Source organism: Silene latifolia, chromosome 4 (genome assembly GCF_048544455.1).
Source record: "Silene latifolia isolate original U9 population chromosome 4, ASM4854445v1, whole genome shotgun sequence".
Classification (NCBI taxonomy): domain Eukaryota; kingdom Viridiplantae; phylum Streptophyta; class Magnoliopsida; order Caryophyllales; family Caryophyllaceae; genus Silene; species Silene latifolia.
Genome location: NC_133529.1, coordinates 68,140,054 through 68,159,592, shown reverse-complemented (window position 1 = coordinate 68,159,592; position 19,539 = coordinate 68,140,054). Strand labels below are relative to the sequence as shown.

Below are 19,539 nucleotides of genomic sequence, written 5' to 3'. Positions count from 1 at the left end.
ATAATGGGCCATAACTTTAGGAATTTTTATAAACTAAATAATATTATTTGATTATATTTATTTAATTAATTATGAAAAATCTAACATTCCAAATGTCTCTTACTCTACTACAAAGTACTTCAAGTATCCAATTTTCCGGTCTTCCTCTCCAATTATACATTTTTATCCCTTCATTTTAATATCATGTGAGCAACTAATTTTATACCTATATTTAGCAACTAGATATTCGTATATTCCACTAATTTCAGTATTGTGTTAGGTTTATTTTTTCCTTTTTTTGATTTCAAGTTTTAAAAATTATTTTATAGGTAAGAGCCCGCTAATCCGCGGGCTGCCCAATTTATAGCAATAGGGCGGGTAAGGGCAACGATAAGCGGCCCGCAATTCTAGCCCGGCCCGCCCGCTATAACGTTAAAGGGCATATCTTCTCCTTATAGCATGACCCATGTCTGGCCCAAAACCGCATTTGAACAGCTCTACTTATGTGAGTGAGGGTGGTACTAAACTCAATATCTCATATTTTGCTTTGAGAAAAAAAAAAAATGAAAACTGACAATTAATTAAGAGGATTGAGTAATGTGCGGAAATGTATTTTAAACAAAATATTTTTTATATCACAAAGCTAAAAATTTCAAGATTTAAATTCTCTCTCAGTTTCTTTTTTTTTTGTCACGAAAGTAATAATAGAGATTTACAGTTTTGTTTTATACGCAGTATGGGTTAAGTCATTTTCAAATAATAACATCAATAAAATATTTAGCAATTTCTAGGTATATATAAATTTTATTTATATTTTAATTAAGAAATTATAGTAGACTTTAGTGAAAATAATATAATTTGATGAAAAGATTAATTTTAATGAGAATACAATAAGTTAATGAAATAAAATATATTTATTAGTTTCTTTATTTAGTAAATGCGATTAATTGTAATTAACTTTCTTATTTAAGAAGATAATTTTTGGAGAAAAAATTTGTGAGATTACCTATTTTTTTTAGTAGATAGAGGATGTTTAGAGTTCTTAGGTGATCTTAGTTCTTACTAATACTATGTAGTATAGGTAATTTTTAAATTTAGGAGCATTAAAATGTCATCCTGACTTTTTTTTTTCTCCAGGAAAATATCATCTTAAAATAATTGTTGGTGTTCATTAATTTACAAACCCTTGAGACTAGGTCAAGTTATTATAATCAACAAATTTAAAGTCCTTACATTTAAAACAAAGAACACACACAATACTTTCTAAATAATCTCCTCAAATTTTATAGTAAAGGGGGTGATATCCATCCAATAATTTGCAACTTCCCAGCCTCTCATTGTGCTCTTAGCAATGCTGATTTTTTCATATATATTTACCTATATATATACTACAATAATTTTGAATCAAGATATTCAAGAATTAGGAGTTACCATCAAATAAAAAATAAAAAAATTATCTTCCACTTTCCTCCGCATTGATTATTTAACAAGGTATTGGGGAGGAAGAGGAAGAATAAATTTATAATAATGGTGTTTACGGGAACCCTAGACAAATGCAAGGCATGCGACAAGGCCGTATATGTGGTTGACATGGTATCGGCCGATGGTGTTCCTTATCACAAGACTTGTTTCAAATGTACTCATTGTAATGGCAAGCTTATGGTAGGTGGTGAAGCATAATTTTTTTTATAATTATATTTAGTACAATAATGTAAAGTCCCTAAATAGTACATTTGAACCCTTAGAAAAAACTCGTATCCAAACATGTTTACCTAACACAACACGTACTTAAATTAATTTTTACGGCTCATTTAACACCTGAATCAAAAGTTTAATATTTGATGATTTAAACGTATATTTACAAAATACATTGCATATATATTGGCATTTTAGATGGGCAGATTCTCCTCAATGGATGGATCATTGTATTGCATGCCACATTTTGAACAAAATTTCAAGAAAACAGGTTCTTATTCACTCAACAAGTCGCAGTCAGGTAAATCTTTAAGTTTCCTTAAATGTTTAATAGAGTTTTAGTACGTACTTTCTTCGTCCAAATTATTTGTTTGTCTTTTTTATTCTTTATAAGGAGTATTGTAATAAAAAAAAACAATTGATTGGGACAGAGGGAGTAATATTTAGATTATAAATATATCAAGCCTTACTAACATATATTCACATTTTCTCTTTTAAACAGCAACAAAAGTTGAGCTGGTAATCTTCTTTTTCATGATTTTTTTTTATTTGTTTTTAATTCTCATTATTAATTATTAATTATATTAACTATTGTGTATATGGGTCTTTTTAGGGCAAGGCATCAAACAAGCTTTCATCTTTGTTTTCCGGGACACAAGACAAATGTGCAACTTGTAAAAAAACAGCTTATCCCCTAGAGAAGGTATTCGCGCTCAATAATCCATAACTTGCGTTTAGAATAAATTCTTATATGAGACAATTTTATACTAATATTATCGAAATAAAAGAAGTCTTGTGTGAATGACACCATATTAATACAAGATCATCTCATATCAAAATTTGTGCTTATTTTAATTTCAAGGTTAATTAACACCCATCATACTTATTACTAATGACAACTTTGAAACTCAGATTGTTGTACAAGGAGAAAATTATCACAAAGCATGCTTTAGGTGTGCAAAAGGAGGGTGCTTCCTTAATGCATCCAACTATGCCGCATTAGATGGATATTTGTATTGCAAACCTCATTTTGCCCAATTATTCAAGGAAAAAGGATCATATAATCACCTAGCCGAGTCGATCTCGGTCCAGAAAAATGAAGTTATTAGCACTTCCGATGAAGAGATACTTGAATCAACTCCAAATGGTGAAGTAGAAGTAGAAGAAGACAAAGATATGACACCAAAAGCAATAGGCAATTAAATTTGTGTCAAATACAATTATTATTGTGTTATGTACACCAACAATTTTGCTTAACATACAATATCTAATGCTAGACGTCTCATACGAGTAGATGCTTGATTAATTTAAGCATGATTATTATTTAATGGAATTGCTTTATCTTATAGTCTTATTTACTTGCAAACATCAATTTTTAAGAAAGATTTTTCGAATACATAGTATGATAATATGTATGCTTGACATTGGTAAAGACTCTCACATTTATATATAGGGACTTGTAAGTTGTAAGGATGAGACCGAAATGATTTACACCGTATATACTTGCCAAATGTGTAATCTGAAAAGTTCTTTTAATTTTAATTAATTATGTAGCTAGTGTAGATTCTTTTTTGCACGGTTTTTTAAATTATGTTTTATATAAAAGCAAATATTTAAATAATATGTATCTCACTGCACTTATCCATCGTACTTCATTGCACTTCAAATTTAACGTTAAAAATTAAAACCAACATTGTTAATGTACAATATTAAGATGTACAAAAGAGAAAATTGAAATACTTTAATCCGAATAAGTTTGACAATTTAAATGAAGTATTTTTGCCTATACTTTGTTCATCATAGATATTACTAACGTGTGGCTTTAAGAGGATAAAAAAGAGAAATTATTCAAATATGATTGAATGAAAGTATTTTTGCAAACTTGTTTATAGAAAATAATATTATACCTTACCTTTACTAAAGGCAGAAAACTTATAATAGTTGATAAATTTAAAATACAATTAAATTAGATACGAAATATGAGAAGATAACAATATATTTAAGATAGATTATATATGAGAAAGTAGTCGGAAAAATATAAAAATAATAGAATTGATAATATTAATACGGAGTATTATATTTTAAAGAATATGCGGCAAGTACATTGTAGCCTAACAAAATATTATATTTGACTTATATGTGGCTGAAGCTTTTAGCCTCACAACATCGATCAAATAATAATATAATATAATATTTAAGATATTATGTTGGTAATATAAGTTTCTACCAGTTAGAAGAAACTTATTTTCAGCAAGCATGTATAAGAGGTTTGCAATTTTAAGGAATCATAAATGTCGGGTCTAATTTATGGAAAGTTTTATTTGAGCGGGAAAAATTGAGCATGACTTTATTCTCTTAGTTAATAGGAGATAAGATGTAGAAAAGAGAAAATTGAAATAATTTAATCTGAATAAGGTTGACAATTTAAATGAAAGTATGTTTGTCTATACTTTGTTCATCATAGATATTCCTAACGTGTAGCTTTAAGAGGTTAAAAAAGATAAATTATTCAAATATGATTGAATGAAAGTATTTTTGTAAACTCGTTTATAGAAAATAATATTATATCTTTACCTTTACTAAAGGCAGAAAACTTATAATAGTTAATAAATTTAAAATACAATTAAATTAGATACGAAATATGAGAAGGTAACAATATATTTAAGATAGATTATATATGAGAAAGTAGTCGGAAAAATATAAAAATATATAGAATTGATAATACTAGTACAGAGCATTATAGTTTAAAGAATATACGGCAAGTACATTGTAGCCTAACAAAATATTATACTTTGACTTATATGTAGTTGAAAATTTCAGCCCAACACAACATCAAATAATAATATAATATAATATTTAAAATATTACTCCCTCCATTCAACTCCACAAGGCCATTATGTTTTATCACGTTTGCCAACGCGGCTTTTACTCGGCAAATATCTTTAGTTACGTATTTGCAAAAATTATAAAAGTTAGATATTTTTAATGTACTCTTAAAGGCGAATAAAATAAGATCTCACATGAATATATTTTCACTTATGTATCGAGAGAAAATTGAAGTTGAATGTCCGCTTGTGAATAGTGTGCAAAAGAGATAATGGTCTTGTGGAGTTGAATAGAGGGAGTATGTCAGTAGTATAAGTTTTTACCAGTTAGAACTTAGAAGAACCTTATTTTTAGCAAGCATGTGTAACAAGTTTGCAATTTTAAAGAACATTATTGGTAGGATATATTAGGAAACTTAGTTAATATAACAGATACAAATATGAGAGTTTTGCAAAAAGAGTTATTTGTTTCAAATTATTTGTTAAAATAACTAATAACTAACCATTTTCTTTACAAGATTGACTATATATATTGCCAAAATAAAAGTTATGAACCATATAAGTAAATAATTATGACGACTTTGTAATTTTTTGAACAGTTAATTTCAAATCTCACTCGTTAGCAGCCCGAGTCCAATCCCAACAACAAACTAAGTATCCAGGCAGGCCAAACTCCCAAATTGGTAAATAAAGTAGAGAGTCTTGGACAAATTGGTAAAAAAACTAGCATGTTAGACAAATTGGTAAAAAGAAAATAACATATTGGACAAATTGGTAAAAAAAAAATAGTATATTGGACAAATTGGTAAAAAAAGTTGATTAAGTGATATTTAGGCCAAAATATTATATTAAATATCTTTCTTAATGTTTTAATGGTAAATAATATATATCGAGTCGGGTCGGGTCGAACCATTTCGAATTTGGGTCATTTTTCGGTCTATTATTATCAAGTTTATTAGGGCAATGGTTAGTTTACAATAATAAACATTTGTGTCGGGTCATATTGGTTTGCATCAATTCGGATAACGGGTCATGATGGGATCCTCAGTTCAGGTGTCGCGTCTGTTTGATTAAATCCTTCGGTCAAGTTAGTCGGCTCAGTTTTTTTTATTATAGTCTCTGGTTAATATAAATTTTGGGTAGAGAAAATAACTAATGATTTTTTATACTATTTTTATAGTCTTTGGTTAATCTCAAAATAATTGGCCCGACTCGAAAGACAAGACCCGAGTTGACACGGCATATGAATTGAGGAGCCAAGAATAACCCGTGACTCGAATTGATATTAACCAATATGACCCGGCACGAATGTTTATCGTTGTAAACTTGTAATACTACGGTTTTGTGGTCCTAGATTACTCGGTCGAGTAGGCCATACTCGGTCGAGTAAGTTGTCGAGTGCTTTTAAACAGGCTACTGCTTTGGGTGCACTCGGCGACGATTTTGGATCTTAAAACCAACGAACAAAATGAACATATGGCGTCTAACTAAAATGAACCCGGGTAGGAGTTGTTTGGAGCTACCGCAAAGGCTTGGGAGACGTCCTAAGGCCGCAATTTGGCCCTTACAACTTTGACCCGGTCACTACGGTGTGTGTCAAGGGAGTCGTTGCATGTGTGTATGTTTCTCATAAGAGTGTTGGATGGAACGAGTGTTTATGTGAATTGGATGGATATAGAGTAATAGATGTATTAATGTGTTATAGATGGCATGAGGCATGCTTGGATGTTATTGCTTAGTATTTTGGCTATTTATTAACATGAATAGGAATGTTGGCATATATATATATATATATATATATATATATATATATATATATATATATATATATATATATATATATATATATATATATATATATATATATATATATATAGGGGAGTTCTAATGAGTCCACCCCCAAATATAAGTCCCTAAGTCCTTTTGTTAGCCATTGGATTAAGAAAAATCAATGGATGAGATTAAGAGGCTCTTTAGTACAAAAAAATATTAAAAAGAAAAATTAATTAGGGAGAGCACACTTTTTATTCTACCAAGACTGATTACGTTGCAATCATAACTACAACTGCCAACACTTTATTTTATGTTCTCACGCATAACAACTTAAACCCTTTCTTCTTCCTTTTGTTTTCATCTTCATTCGTGCAAACCCTTTCTTCTTCCTTTTTTTTTCATATCCATTCGTCCAAACAGTTCAATCTTATTCCTTTAGTTTTCACCTTGGTTTTCTCAAGCACACTGTTTGGTCCTAACCCTGTATCGGCTTCGTTGAACAACAACTTATCAGAAACATAATCATATCCTTTATTTTCTTCATCAACATGTCTTGTATGGATATTGTAGCAGTGGATAATGGTAAGTTAGTCTTTATCTTTCCGTGTTTTTGTTTAATTTTTTCTTCTTTACTTTGTTTTTTGAAGATATAGTTGAAGCTGTTGATCTAAATTTGCATGTGTTTTTTATTCTCTGTATTTTTTTTATTAAATTAGTTTTTATTTTTCTGCTTCTTTGTTGAAGATTCTTATTGTAATGTAATATAGGATTTCGTTAATGACCATTGAAGGAACTTGAATGTAAAGGTTGCAGGGTTGTTGTCTGTAACAACTTGATCTGTTAAAGGCGAAACTGTCATTCTATATTTGTGATGATGTTAAAGTTTTTGGTCTTAGGAATTACAGATGGAAAGATTGAGTTAGTCGTTGATTTTTGTGTTTTTTGTTTTTTTATTAAAGTGTAGTTTTAGATTGTAATAAAGTTTCATTTTTTTGGTATTACAGTTTCACAAATAACAGTTGAAGTAACTAAATAACAAAGTTTCAGTTTTTGTAATTTAAGGTTTTAAAAATTTCCGTCAGAGTTACATATTTTGGGCGTTTGAGAAAATTTCAAGTTTGATTATTAAAGTGTGATTAAGCTTAGTTATTAAAGTTTCAACAAAATTGAATTAAAGTTTTAGTAATTTTAGTTAAAGTTACTAATTCATGTTAACTGAATTTTAGTCTGAACTGGAAAAATGAGTAGTATTAAAGTTTCAGAATTAGAGAGTTGAAGTTTTGTACAACATTATTAAAGTTATAAATTACAAACTGATTGTATAAGTATGAAAGTACGAAATCAAAGTTCCATAAATCCCAGTTAAAGTTACCAATTAAACTGTTGGACTGTTAGTACGAGAAGTTAAATGAAAAAAATTTAATCCTATTTAAGGTAGTTTGTTGTTTGATATTGTTCAGTGACAGATGATGGTACACCAAAAGCACCTGTTACGGAGGAGGAATTCTGTAGGCAGGTGGAAGATGCTTTTACACCGTACGTCGGAATGCAGTTTGGGGACATTGAGGAAGCTATTACTTTTTATAATGTGTACGCACTTGCTATTGGATTTGATGTGCGTAAGTACACAACAAAGAAGTGGCGTGATGGCACTATAAAATCGAAGCTTCTGGTGTGTAACAGGGAAGGTTTCACTCCAATAATTAAGGAGAACATAAGTAATGAGGGGAATGAGGTGAAGCAGGAAAGGAGAACTAAGTTAAAGAGAATGGGGTGCAAGGCTAGAATTAGGTTATTTTTTAAGAAAGGTGTCTTATTAGTAGACCAATTTCACGAGGGGCATAATCATGAGCTTGTATCTGTCAAAGATAGAGAGTTTCAGAAGCTATCGAAAAACATTTCGAAGTTTCACATGGGTTTGATTGTCGCAAATTCAAGGGTGAGTAAACTGAAATTATTTATACATATTTTCTTATGCAGTCTTGTAGAGTTTTATAGTGATGTTACTCATTTTCACAATTAGTAAATTGTAGTTTCAGAAAACAGTATTAAAGTTACACTTTCTTTGGAAAAGGTTTGATCATTAAAGTTTTGTAATCAGTGGATTATAGTTTCGTAATTTGTTGTTAAAGTGTAAGAAAATTTCCAAAGTGGAGTACAAAAATAGAAAATTATTAAAGTTTCAGAATTTGTGAATTGATGTTTCAGAAAATGGTATTAAAGTTACAATTTCTGTCGAAAAAAGTTTGATCATTAAAGTTTTGTAGGCAGTGAATTAAAGTTCCGTAATTTATTGGTAAAGTTTCAGCTAGGACATGGTTTCTTTGTTAAAGTGATGAATTAAAAATAGTTTTTATCTTTCCGCTTCTTTGTTAAAGTGATGAATAGACTGAGATAAAGCTTCTTTGTTTGTTGTTGTTATAATGAACTCTTCTAGTAAACTGTTAAACTAACAATTTATAAAATATCGTTTTTTGGTTGTCTTTGTAGCTAAATATTGGAGCAACAAAGACTTACAGAATGTGTAAGGAGCTTGTTAAGGGTTTTGAGAATATTGGAGCTAGTTTGAATGACTTCAAGAATTTCCAAAGAGACATTAAGTGTTTCGTTCACGAGAGGGATGGACAGCTTTTTATTGATCGTTTCAAGAGCATGGCAGAAACTCAGCCATGTTTCTACTTCGACTATGATGTGGACTCAGATGGTAGCCTGCGTAGGGCAATTTGGGCTGATGGTATTGCTAGGAGGAACTATGTTGCCTTTGGTGATGCTGTTTCTTATGACCCTACCTACTCGACAAACAAGTACTCAATGGTTTTCACCCCATTCACTGGTGTTGACAACCATAAACGATCCGTAACCTTTTGTTGCGCAATTATTGCATAAGAAAATCATGAATCGTTTAAGTGGGTATTTGATAGGTTTCTCATTGCAATGGGGGGTAAGGAACCAGAGTATTTAATAACCGATCAGGATCCGGGGATTATGAAAGCTTTTCCCCTTGTTTTCAAGACAGCAAGACATAGGTTTTGTATGTGGCATATTATGAATAAGGTGCCTACTAAGTATGGTAGCTCATGAGTGATTACCGAGGATTTCTTGAAGAAATTAAATGCTATCATATGGGACGAGGATCTTGAAGCGGAGGAGTTTGATGGTAAGTGGTTAGAAATAATGGATCAACATATAGTTGGTGATGTTGAGTGGTTTGCTGACTGCTACTCTATAAGGAAGCAGTGGGTGATGGCCCATTGTAAAGACTTGAATATGGGTGCTATAATGAGGACGACGCAGAGGTCAGAGAGTGAGAACAGTTTTTTTAAGCGGTTTGAGCACAAATCTGGTACTTTGGTAGAGTTTTGGATGCGCTTTGAAAGTGCTATGGAACAACAAAGACACAATACAAAGAGACTTGACAACGAAAACCGACAATCAAACCCTAAACTGTCTACTAAGTTGGCAATAGAGAGTGACGAGGCAAGGGTTTACACACATGACGTGTTTGAGGAGTTTCAAGAGGAGGTGAAGTACTCAACTGATACATGTAGTTGCAAGGGTTTTGTGGTACTAGGTAACTTAGAGGTGAGTACCGTGATGGATGCAGAGAGAAGCCGTAATTTTGAAGTTCAGTTTAACCCAGGTATGTTTGTGTTTGGAGTTTATTTTATCAACAAGTAATAAAGTTTAACTCTGTAAATTATAAAGTTTGCTAAAAGTGTAAAAAAGTTACAAACCATGTTAATGTTCATTATTCACCTACTGATACAATTTTTGAAATTATAAAGTTGTAAACAGTGCACTTAAAGTTAAATTTTTGTTTGTTTGTTAGAAACTATGTTATAAAGTTATAAACCGTGAACTTAAAGTTAGTTTTTTTTTTCGTTTATGATAACACAGGTACACTCGAGGCGAGATGTACGTGTAGACTGTTTGAGCGTAGGGGACTGCTATGTAGACATATAATTTGGATTTATTCGGGCAATAGTGTGAAAAAAATTCCGGAATATGCAATTGCCAGGAGATGGAAGAAAGATGCTTTGAGGGGAACTGAGTGCATTTATGACGGGGAGGAAATTGTGGACTTGGATATCATCGACGCAAAACAGCTTGAGATGACGAAACTGTGGTCAGAAGTTTATGAGACAGTTGGATTACTTGGTGGCAGAGGTAAGGAAGATGTTGAGAGCCTTTCCAAACTAATTAGAGACTTTCGGGAAAAGCTATTACCGTCAGTTAATGAACTGAGTAAAAAAGAAGAAATGGAAAAATTACTTGGCTGTAAAGCAAGTAAGGAGATCACTATACTACCACCTAAGTATTCGAAAAATAAGGGTAGTGGGAAAAGGTTATTGTCTAAGAAGTCGAAGGCGATTGCAATTGCAAGTAAGCCGAAACGGATGTGCAATAATTGCAAGTAAATGGGGCACCACGACAGGAGGAACTGCCCTAACCCGTTTGCAGAGCGTCCACCACAATTGCAAGAATCAAGTGAAGAAGAAGAAGAGGAGGAGGAGGAAGAGGACGAAGAGGAGAAAGAGGAGGTGGAAGAAGAGGATGCATCAGAAGAATAGATTTTTTATGGCTTAGGAGTTGGAAAACATTTCAGTACTGTTTAATTATTTTGCATTTGAACTTTGAACAATGTATCTTTTGCATTTAACGTTTTCAACTGGTGAAACAAAGGTTGAACAGGCAGTTGAATGTTTAATTATATTTTGTGGGAGTTTAAGAAATACTTTGATTTAAAGTGACTAAATTTGTTAATTGAAATTTCAGAAGCCAGTATTACGGGTAGATTGATTTAAAGTGACTAAACAGTTTGATCTTTAAAGTTTTATAGTTAGTGTATTAAAGTTGCGTAATATGTTGTTAAAGTGTAGGAAATTAAGAAATTGGAGTACAAATGAAGTAAGTATTAAAGTTTCACAATTAGTGAATTGAAGTTTCAGGAAAAGGTATTAAAGTTTCAATTTCTGTCGAAAAAAGTTTGATCATTAAAGTTTTGTAGTCAGTGAATTAAAGTTGCGTAATTTGTTGTTAAAGTGTTCGAAAATTTAATACTGGAGTATAAAAAAAGAAAAAATATTAAAGTTTCACAATTAGTGAATTGAAGTTTCAGGAAAAGGTATTAAAGTTTCAATTTCTGTCGAAAAAAGTTTGATCATTAAAGTTTTGTAGTCAGTGAATTAAAGTTGCGTAATTTGTTGTTAAAGTGTTCGAAAATTTAATACTGGAGTATAAAAAAAGAAAAAATATTAAAGTTTCACAATTAGTGAATTGAAGTTTCATAAAATGGTATTAAAGTTTTATATTTCTGTCGAAAAAAGTTTGATCATTAAAGTTTTGTAGTCAGTGAATTAAAGTTGCGTAATTTGTTGTCAAAGTTCACGAAAATTAAAAATTGTAGTACAAAAAAAGTAAGTATTAAAGTTTCAGTATTTGTGAATTGAAGTTTTCGAAAATGGTTTTAAAGTTTCAATTTATGTCGAAAAAAGTTTGATCGTTAAAGTTTTGTAGTCAGTGAATTAAAGTTGCGTAATTTGTTGTTAAAGTGTTCGGAAATTTAAAACTGGGGTATAAAAAAAGGAAAATATTAAAGTTTCAGTATTTGTGAATTGAAGTTTCAGAAAATGGTATTAAAGTTTCAGTTTATGTCAAAAACAGTTTGATCATTAAAGATTTGTAGTCAGTGAATTAAAGTTGCGTAATTTCTTGTTAAAGTTTACGAAAATTTAAAATTGTAGTAAAAAAAAAGTAAGTATTAAAGTTTCAGTATTTGTGAATTGAAGTTTCAGAAAACGGTATTAAAGTTTCAATTTATGTCAAAAAATGTTTGATCAGTAATGTTTTGTAGTCAGTGAATTAAAGTCTCGTAATTTTTTGTTAAAGTTTACGAGAACTAAAGTTTCATAATCAGTGAATTAAAGTTTTGTGATTTGGTGTTAAAGTTAACAAGTGAAAATTTGATGTGATCAAATTAGTTACCTAATTCAAAAATTTAGTGGAAAATATGTTAATTATTAAAGTTACACTATCTATATAATAAAGTTTCCTAAATCAAGGTTAAAATTACCAATAGAAATGACCAATACAAATTCTGTTGGATAAAAAACGAGATGAGTAATAAAGTTACACGGGCACTGAATTGGAGTTTCATAAAACATGGTTAAAGTTACGAAACTTAAATAGCCTTATCATCCGGAATATTCAAAAGACAGGAATTATCATTCAGTACTAGTTACATATCAGTAGAGACGAATACATGTTATTTTTAATTTGTAGGCATAATCTTCGCAATCTTACGCCTAGCATATACAATTTTCCATAAGCTTTCTTTTTCCGCAACAAATTTGTCCACCTCCTGCAAAACGTCTTCTCGGATTTTGTTCATATCAGCTAGGACAAGGGTAGCTGCAAGTTGGATAACCAGATAGCGCCTGTTAACCTTCCGCACAAGGTCTCCGTGCTCGAATGGGGAACCCTCGTAGAATAACATATGCATCATGGTGAATAAGCCGGACTCAAGAGAATTTGGCCTCGGAGACTGCCATGTAAATACAACCTGACGGTGGTCAAAAGTTGCAACCTCCTGCGCTCTGGACACTTTTCTTGATTCCAAGTAATCGCTCATTGCACTAGACTACAAATATTTCAAAGTAATCGTAAATTAAATTAGAAATTAGGTCATCTTAATTTAAATAGAGAAAAGAGAAGGAAACTTACAATTATATGAGACACCTTGAATATGTCTGACTTTGATATATCAGTATAAAAGACATTGTCAAGTACATCGACAGTATTTGAGTTGAAGTTGATACATATGCAAGCAAAATGATCGTCGACATTAACCGGTACGAAAATGTAGTCTGCCTCCAAGTTAAACGTCTCCCCGCAGTCTTTTATGAACAAATTCCATATATGGTAAAGGTTATCGTACTGGCTATCATTAGGCGTTCCCTCGTTTTGACTGTCCAGTAGTCTCATTACCACGTCCTGCATCAAATTAATGGTACAACTCAGAGATTATGGTTATGGTAAAGGTTATCATAATCGCTCATTACTACAGATATTTCAAAGTACAGCTTTGAATTTTATATTAAAAAACATAAAGTTACGATGGCCGTGTCATGTAAAACATCTAAATTTCGTGTTAAAGGTAGATATAAGATGCATACAGTATGACGTAAACCGAGGAAAGCCATCCTTGCAACCTCATTGTCCTCTGATTCTATCCGATTCAACAGCTTGGACCAGCATTCAATCACTCTTGTTGACATTTTTGATTCCGGAAGCATTGACATTATGTCATCCCGACAAAGCATGGCATTACGCCCATAATCTGCTAGGTGTTCCCTACAATTATAATATATTAGTTGACCGATACAGCTTACATAATCAAGTAAAACAGCTTGGTTAGATTCATTTCTTCAGCTTACCTAGGGTCCAAGTTGTTGTCGTCCGGGAAAAGCGATGAGTCCGCAACATGCTTTCTTCTATTCGACACATCTTTCAGTAATAATTGGTTGCTTCGCAGAGTCTTCGAAATAACAAGAGTGCTTAAATCAGCAACACCACAATCAAGGGAGCACCCAAGACCATCCCCCTTCCCCCGAGGACGACTCTTTAAAGCAGATAGATTTCCACTGGCCGCGGAATTTGAATAAGAGGATTTAGTTTCAGCATTACTTGAGTCAGATTTATTAGGACAAGGACGCTTAGCGGACTCAGTCTGTATGCGAGATTCTGCATTCCTTTTAGTGCGAGGGGTTTTCAAAGAATCCATACTTTCAGGTGCCGCACACGAAATACTTTCATCATCTCTGAAGGACTTCACCCCTGATAACACTTGTTCCCTTGACTTGTTAAGGTCACTTAATACAAGGGTGGCAGCAATTTCCGCTCTGTACAAATTCATGGCATCCATGGTGCCTAACCCGCAATCAAAGGGCACACCATTATATAGCAGCATGTGGATCATCGTATACGTACCACAATTATTGGCAGAGTATCCTAGGCCTTGCCATCTAAAGATAACGTTAACGAGTTTAAACTCGCTAACTTTGGACCCTTTGCTTAACCCTTTATGCACCATATACTTGCCCATTTCATTAGCCTGTCAGTATTTTAAACTCCTCAGTCACAAAGTTTCAAATTACATGCTTACAGTGACCAAATAAAAAACTGACAGTCAAAAATAATAATTCAGAAGACAGTTTAAATTTCTAAACTGACTGAAGTTACACAATAAACTGACTGAAGTTACACAATTTCTATGCTAGAGTTTCGTAAGACAAGCATAAAGTTACCAATGTAACTTCGTTTAAGTTTTAGTCGTAATTAGTTTATTGTGTGTAACTTTATTTCTCTACTTCAGTCACTTTATTTCATTTCACATATTTGTAACTTTAACCGTGATTTCTGGAACTTTATTTCACACAAAGTGTAACTGTTATTTTAGTACTGAAATTATTTTCACTTCAAGTATTCAATTGGTAACTTTAACCAAAAATTATAAAACTTTAATTCGCAGATTGGAAAACTTTAATGATCAAACTTTTTCAATAAAGTGTAACTTCAGTACTATTTTATGAAACTTCAGTTTACTATCTGTGCAACTTTAATACTTACTTGCTTTTGTACTCCAAATTACGAAACTTTAATTCACAAATTACAAAACTTTAATGCTCAAAACTTTTTACCATAAAGTGTAATTTTAACACTGTTTTGTAAAACTTCAATTCACTACCTCCGCAACTTTAATACTTAGTTGTTTTTGTACTACACTTTTTTTTCTAGAAACTTTAGCACAACTTTCTGAAACTTTATTATACTACTTTCATAACTTTATTTCTGTCCACATATTGGTAACTTTAAGAATGTTTTCTCGAACTTCAATTTACTAATTCTGAAACTTTAATGTCCAATTTCTTCCCACTTCAAATTTATGATTTGTAACTTTAACCATCTTGTACGAGACTTGAATTCACAAATTGTAAAACTTTAATAATAAAACCTAATTCCATTTCAAACTATGAATTAGTAACTTTAAAATGTATTGACTTACAGAGATACGTGCCACGCCTACGTAAGGCAAAATGTCAAAATCTTCACCATAGGAACGGTTATCAAGGTATTCAACCTGCTGTGATAGAAAATTTATGCATGCGCAACTATAATGTTCGCCGGCTAAAACCGGAACAAAGACCTGTGATCGCAAAAAGACGAGTATTATAAGATGTTCGATCACAAAAACACACTACAATCCATTTAAAAGCTGCTACTTTAAGTGCTATCAGTTATACAATGAAACAAGTAGGTAACATATACCAGATTAGAGTCAAGATGAAAGGGAGATCGACACTCTTCAACCCACATGTCCCAAGCAGTGAATATGTCTTTACTAAGATCCAAAACTTCACCTTTTTTTTTGGCATTCCAAATTTCAACCACAGGACCCTGTCCAAGAATATGGATTACAATGACATATTATGAATAATAATGTAAAACCAAAGCGATAAATAAATGGGCACATACAATGTGGCTAAGACCAAACCAACAACGGGAAGTGGAGACTGATGGAGTGTTCTCATTTCTGATGTGGTTGAGTAGTATAGACCAACAATCGATCACATTATTCGTGATTTGCACCCCAGGGTACAAAGATGCCATGTCCTCCCTCGTAATGCAGTAACAGTTGCTGTAAGACACAAGTTGTTCCCTAAAAAAAATTGAAATATGGATGTCAAATTCATTTCCCTATAATGGATGAAGTGAACATGAAATTAAACTTATTCAACCTATTATCTAGCTTTTGAAGTCACTTACGTTTTGCTATAGTTGTCGGACTTATAAAAGACGTAATCCATTACGTCCTTCCTCTTGCTAAAAACCGTGGTGAACAGTATCTTGTTGCGGCGCATTATCTCTGACACTAATTGTTGTTCTGGATCAGGTGACCCGCAGTCAATAGAGCAGCCGAGGTTTTCAGGGACAACAACCATACATGACAGCTGGGTTTTTGAGTGAAGTAAAAAAGGATGGTGTTCACTGTCAGTTTGCGGAACGTAAATTGAACGAGATGCACTATTTCCTTGGTCAACCCCTGCCACCATATCCCCTCCATAAAACGCCTCGACATCAATTTCTGACTCTCGCAGATCTCGTAAAACCGAATGTACTTCAACAGTAGAATAAACCTGAGCGGACCCAATCATTTGGGTAATAGACTCGTGAAGAACCTCTCCTTTTTTAACAGCAGGGCCGTCAAGTGCTCCCGTAACAGCCACTTCTACCAGCACCTCATCTACGGTCTCATTATTTTCAACGACGGAAGAAGTATTTTTGTTGATCAAATTCTGTGGTGAATAGTTTCCAGGGACATCATCAGCAGATAAGTGTACCTCCTCAACAACCCTTTCCTCCTACGCCCGTATATCTCATTAACTTCACGGTAGTATAGAAATCATTTGTCCCCAAATTCAGGAATGATGAATCTTCATTCAGCGAAACATCCAGTTGATTATCTTTCTTTCCAGCTGAATCAAAGGAACCGTCACCAGCTTGCTGAATATTTCGGAAATCATCTTCCTTACTATTTTGATTTTGCTCACTGGTGCTTCCCGAAAAACGGGTGCTTTATCCACCAAATCTTTCATTCGTGATAGATCAGCTACTTGAGCAACATGTTGATGGTGAATCGATTCAAAGAATGCTTGTGTGGATTGTGACGGGACAAAGAAAGTTGGATCGATCAGGAGTGGTTAGACGTCTAATCCTTGAGGTCAAGCGTCTCGAGTACCATGCATGGAAGACAATTGCGTTCATTTGCATCTTTAAATAGAGCTCATGCACATCCTACAGATGCAACACATGATACCAACTATCAATAAAAAAACATGTTATCTAAATTTTTCCCAATTCAAATTTATGGTTTGTAACTTTAACCATCTTGCACGAAACTTTAATTCAAAAATTGTATAAAAGCTTCAAGTTATTATCTACACAAGTCCAATTAAAAAAGAATATTTAGACAGAATAAGAAAAAAAATTATTGACTTACATCCACGGCTCTAGCTCGCAATTCCTTGTCATCCTCAACACCAGAAGGTAGTTGAATATGAATGAACTTCATATCGGAAGGTATGTCTGACGTAGACGGCAATAATAATTGAGGGGTATCAGTACCAATGATCTGATTTGGCTTATAGGAAGGTTGAAGGCATCGAGGATAAATCACAGTTGAAAATTTCTGACGCCCCAAAGACCCACCAATCAGCTCGCCGTCTAACCTCTCGGTAATACTCTGGTCATCCCAATGTTTTATCAATGGGAGGTCATGATTTGAAACTTTACCACGAAAGTCAAACCTCTGGAAATATGCAATCATAAGAAAAGGGATACAGCCGCGCAAGCACGTGATGGGTTTCCGAGATTCGAGACCAGCAGCAACCATACTATCTAACACATATGAACACCAATCAAATTGATTTATGAGACTTACGTCTTCAACTGCCGATAGAAGCTTCATGTCAACCCCGTTTGTTGTAGGGGCTAGGAATGTCCCCATCTTGAATAGCACAAACAACCTGCGAGAATGTGTCTCCCCTCTTCATCCGCCTCAATATCTTTTAATATCTTCCCTAAGGGAATAGGATCAGCACTTTTTGTCACTCCGTATTTCTTCCTCCACCGATCCTTCAGTTGCTTAATTACAAGCTCAGCCGCCTCCTTCTTACGACCAGTAGGTACTAGTTGGAGTTCCTTAGGACCGAGAGGTAACATGAAGCAATCATGTACATCATGCTTAGTCAACAAGAACTCTTTTAATTGAAAGTCAGAGGGCCTAAACACATAGCTGCCATCGTTAAAAGCATCATAAAAAAGTCGTACATGTTCAACAGGGAACTTTTTGAGCCTCATCTCGAGCAGCCCCCCAAACCCAATTCTCTTCAATGCTTCTCGCTGCCTATCATTCAGCTCTGAAATCAATTTCAAAAGCCTGTGACACTTGCATTTAACAACTATCGAGGGGTAGAATTAGCAATGTGTATGACTATCGAGGATTTTGAATCAAAGAATGTTCTCATCGATGGAGTTGAATCAGCAACAGGCATCACAATTTCATCTTTACCAGCCATCTATAAATGACAAAAACACAAAAGCAACATTCATATTCCAGAGTCATATATACAATATACAATGAAGCATACATTAATTGAATGCTTAATTCAAATTAAAATTGAAACAGTTCAAAAAATATATCATTGCAGTTACATAATAAAAAAATTAAAGTTATCATTAGGGAAAATGTTACACACGGCATAAAATACTAAAGTTAAAGATAGACAAAGCACTCAAAAAATCAACATTGCAAGATTGCAATTGAAAGATTAAAGATAGACAGAGCACTCAAAATCAACATTGCAAGATTAATTGAAGTCATCAAAATTGCTAAAGTTACAGAAATAGATCATTGAAGTTTCATAAACATTCCAATGCATAAAAAGGAACCCGTTTGATGTAAGGGCACTCAACATGATGAACTGATTAGGGTTAAACTTTCCACTACACAAATTACAAATACAAAGAGCAATCAAAACCCTAACTTGACCGATTAATTGAGGTTATCAAAATTGATACAGTTACACAAATAGATCATCGCAGTTCCATGCTCATAATAATATGAAATGGGTACAAATAATGGTTAAAAAAATACAAAGGTAAACTTTATAATAAGCAGATAATTATTGAAAGTGAAAAAACTAACAATCGATGGCGATTTGATACTAAGCATATTGATTTTATGGAAAAGTGAAGTAAAATGAGGATAAAGAGAAAAGTACCTGAAGGATGCAGTAAGATGATTGAGTTGCAGTAAAATGAAGAATATCAAGTTGATTTTCTGGAAAATGGATAGAAAATGATGAAGAAGTTGAGTAACATTAGGTAGCTGAAGAGACAGAGGGAGAAGAATGAACCGCGAAAAATGAGAGAGATGAGAGAGACAAACGTTTTTTTTTCTGAAAATGAATTTTAGAAAATTGAAAAAGTGTTAACGTGGGGAATTGGGTAAAATTGCATGATTAATGTTGCATGGGGAAGTGGATGTGTGCTTCAAATCTCAGCCATTCATTTCTTAAGATCTAAGGGCTAAGAATTGGACTTATGGACTCACTTAAGGGAAGGGGACTCATTTGAACCCAATTCTATATATATATATATATATATATATATATATATATATATATATATATATATATATATATAT

General features: G+C 32.9%; 2 protein-coding genes across 2 annotated transcripts; both read left to right on the top strand.

Moving 5' to 3' along the window:
- Positions 1-1,380: 1,380 nt before the first annotated feature.
- On the top strand, positions 1,381-3,185 carry LOC141653557 (LIM domain-containing protein WLIM2b-like). The gene is made up of 5 exons (XM_074461359.1): positions 1,381-1,641; positions 1,873-1,975; positions 2,177-2,193; positions 2,288-2,377; positions 2,587-3,185. Exons 1-5 carry the CDS (start codon positions 1,507-1,509, stop codon positions 2,875-2,877), a joined length of 636 nt encoding a protein of 211 aa, XP_074317460.1. The 5' UTR covers positions 1,381-1,506; the 3' UTR covers positions 2,878-3,185.
- A 3,635-nt stretch (positions 3,186-6,820) lies between these two features.
- Positions 6,821-10,690, top strand: LOC141651612 (protein FAR1-RELATED SEQUENCE 5-like). Its single transcript, XM_074459316.1, has 5 exons — positions 6,821-6,854; positions 7,733-8,211; positions 8,763-9,128; positions 9,378-9,912; positions 10,170-10,690. Exons 1-5 carry the CDS (start codon positions 6,821-6,823, stop codon positions 10,688-10,690), a joined length of 1,935 nt encoding a protein of 644 aa, XP_074315417.1.
- Positions 10,691-19,539: the final 8,849 nt, after the last annotated feature.

What these genes read in the sequence shown, in the direction of transcription:
- LOC141651612 (XM_074459316.1), top strand. Translation starts at nt 6,821, where the DNA reads ATGTCTTGTATGGATATTGTAGCAGTGGATAATG. An exon ending in TATTGTAGCAGTGGATAATG is followed by an intron (nt 6,855 to 7,732) that starts GTAAGTTAGTCT and finishes GATATTGTTCAG; the next exon opens with TGACAGATGATGGTACACCA. An exon ending in TGATTGTCGCAAATTCAAGG is followed by an intron (nt 8,212 to 8,762) that starts GTGAGTAAACTG and finishes TTGTCTTTGTAG; the next exon opens with CTAAATATTGGAGCAACAAA.
- LOC141653557 (XM_074461359.1), top strand. Translation starts at nt 1,507, where the DNA reads ATGGTGTTTACGGGAACCCTAGACAAATGCAAGGCATGCGACAAGGCC. An exon ending in ATTGTAATGGCAAGCTTATG is followed by an intron (nt 1,642 to 1,872) that starts GTAGGTGGTGAA and finishes TTGGCATTTTAG; the next exon opens with ATGGGCAGATTCTCCTCAAT. An exon ending in CAGCTTATCCCCTAGAGAAG is followed by an intron (nt 2,378 to 2,586) that starts GTATTCGCGCTC and finishes TTTGAAACTCAG; the next exon opens with ATTGTTGTACAAGGAGAAAA.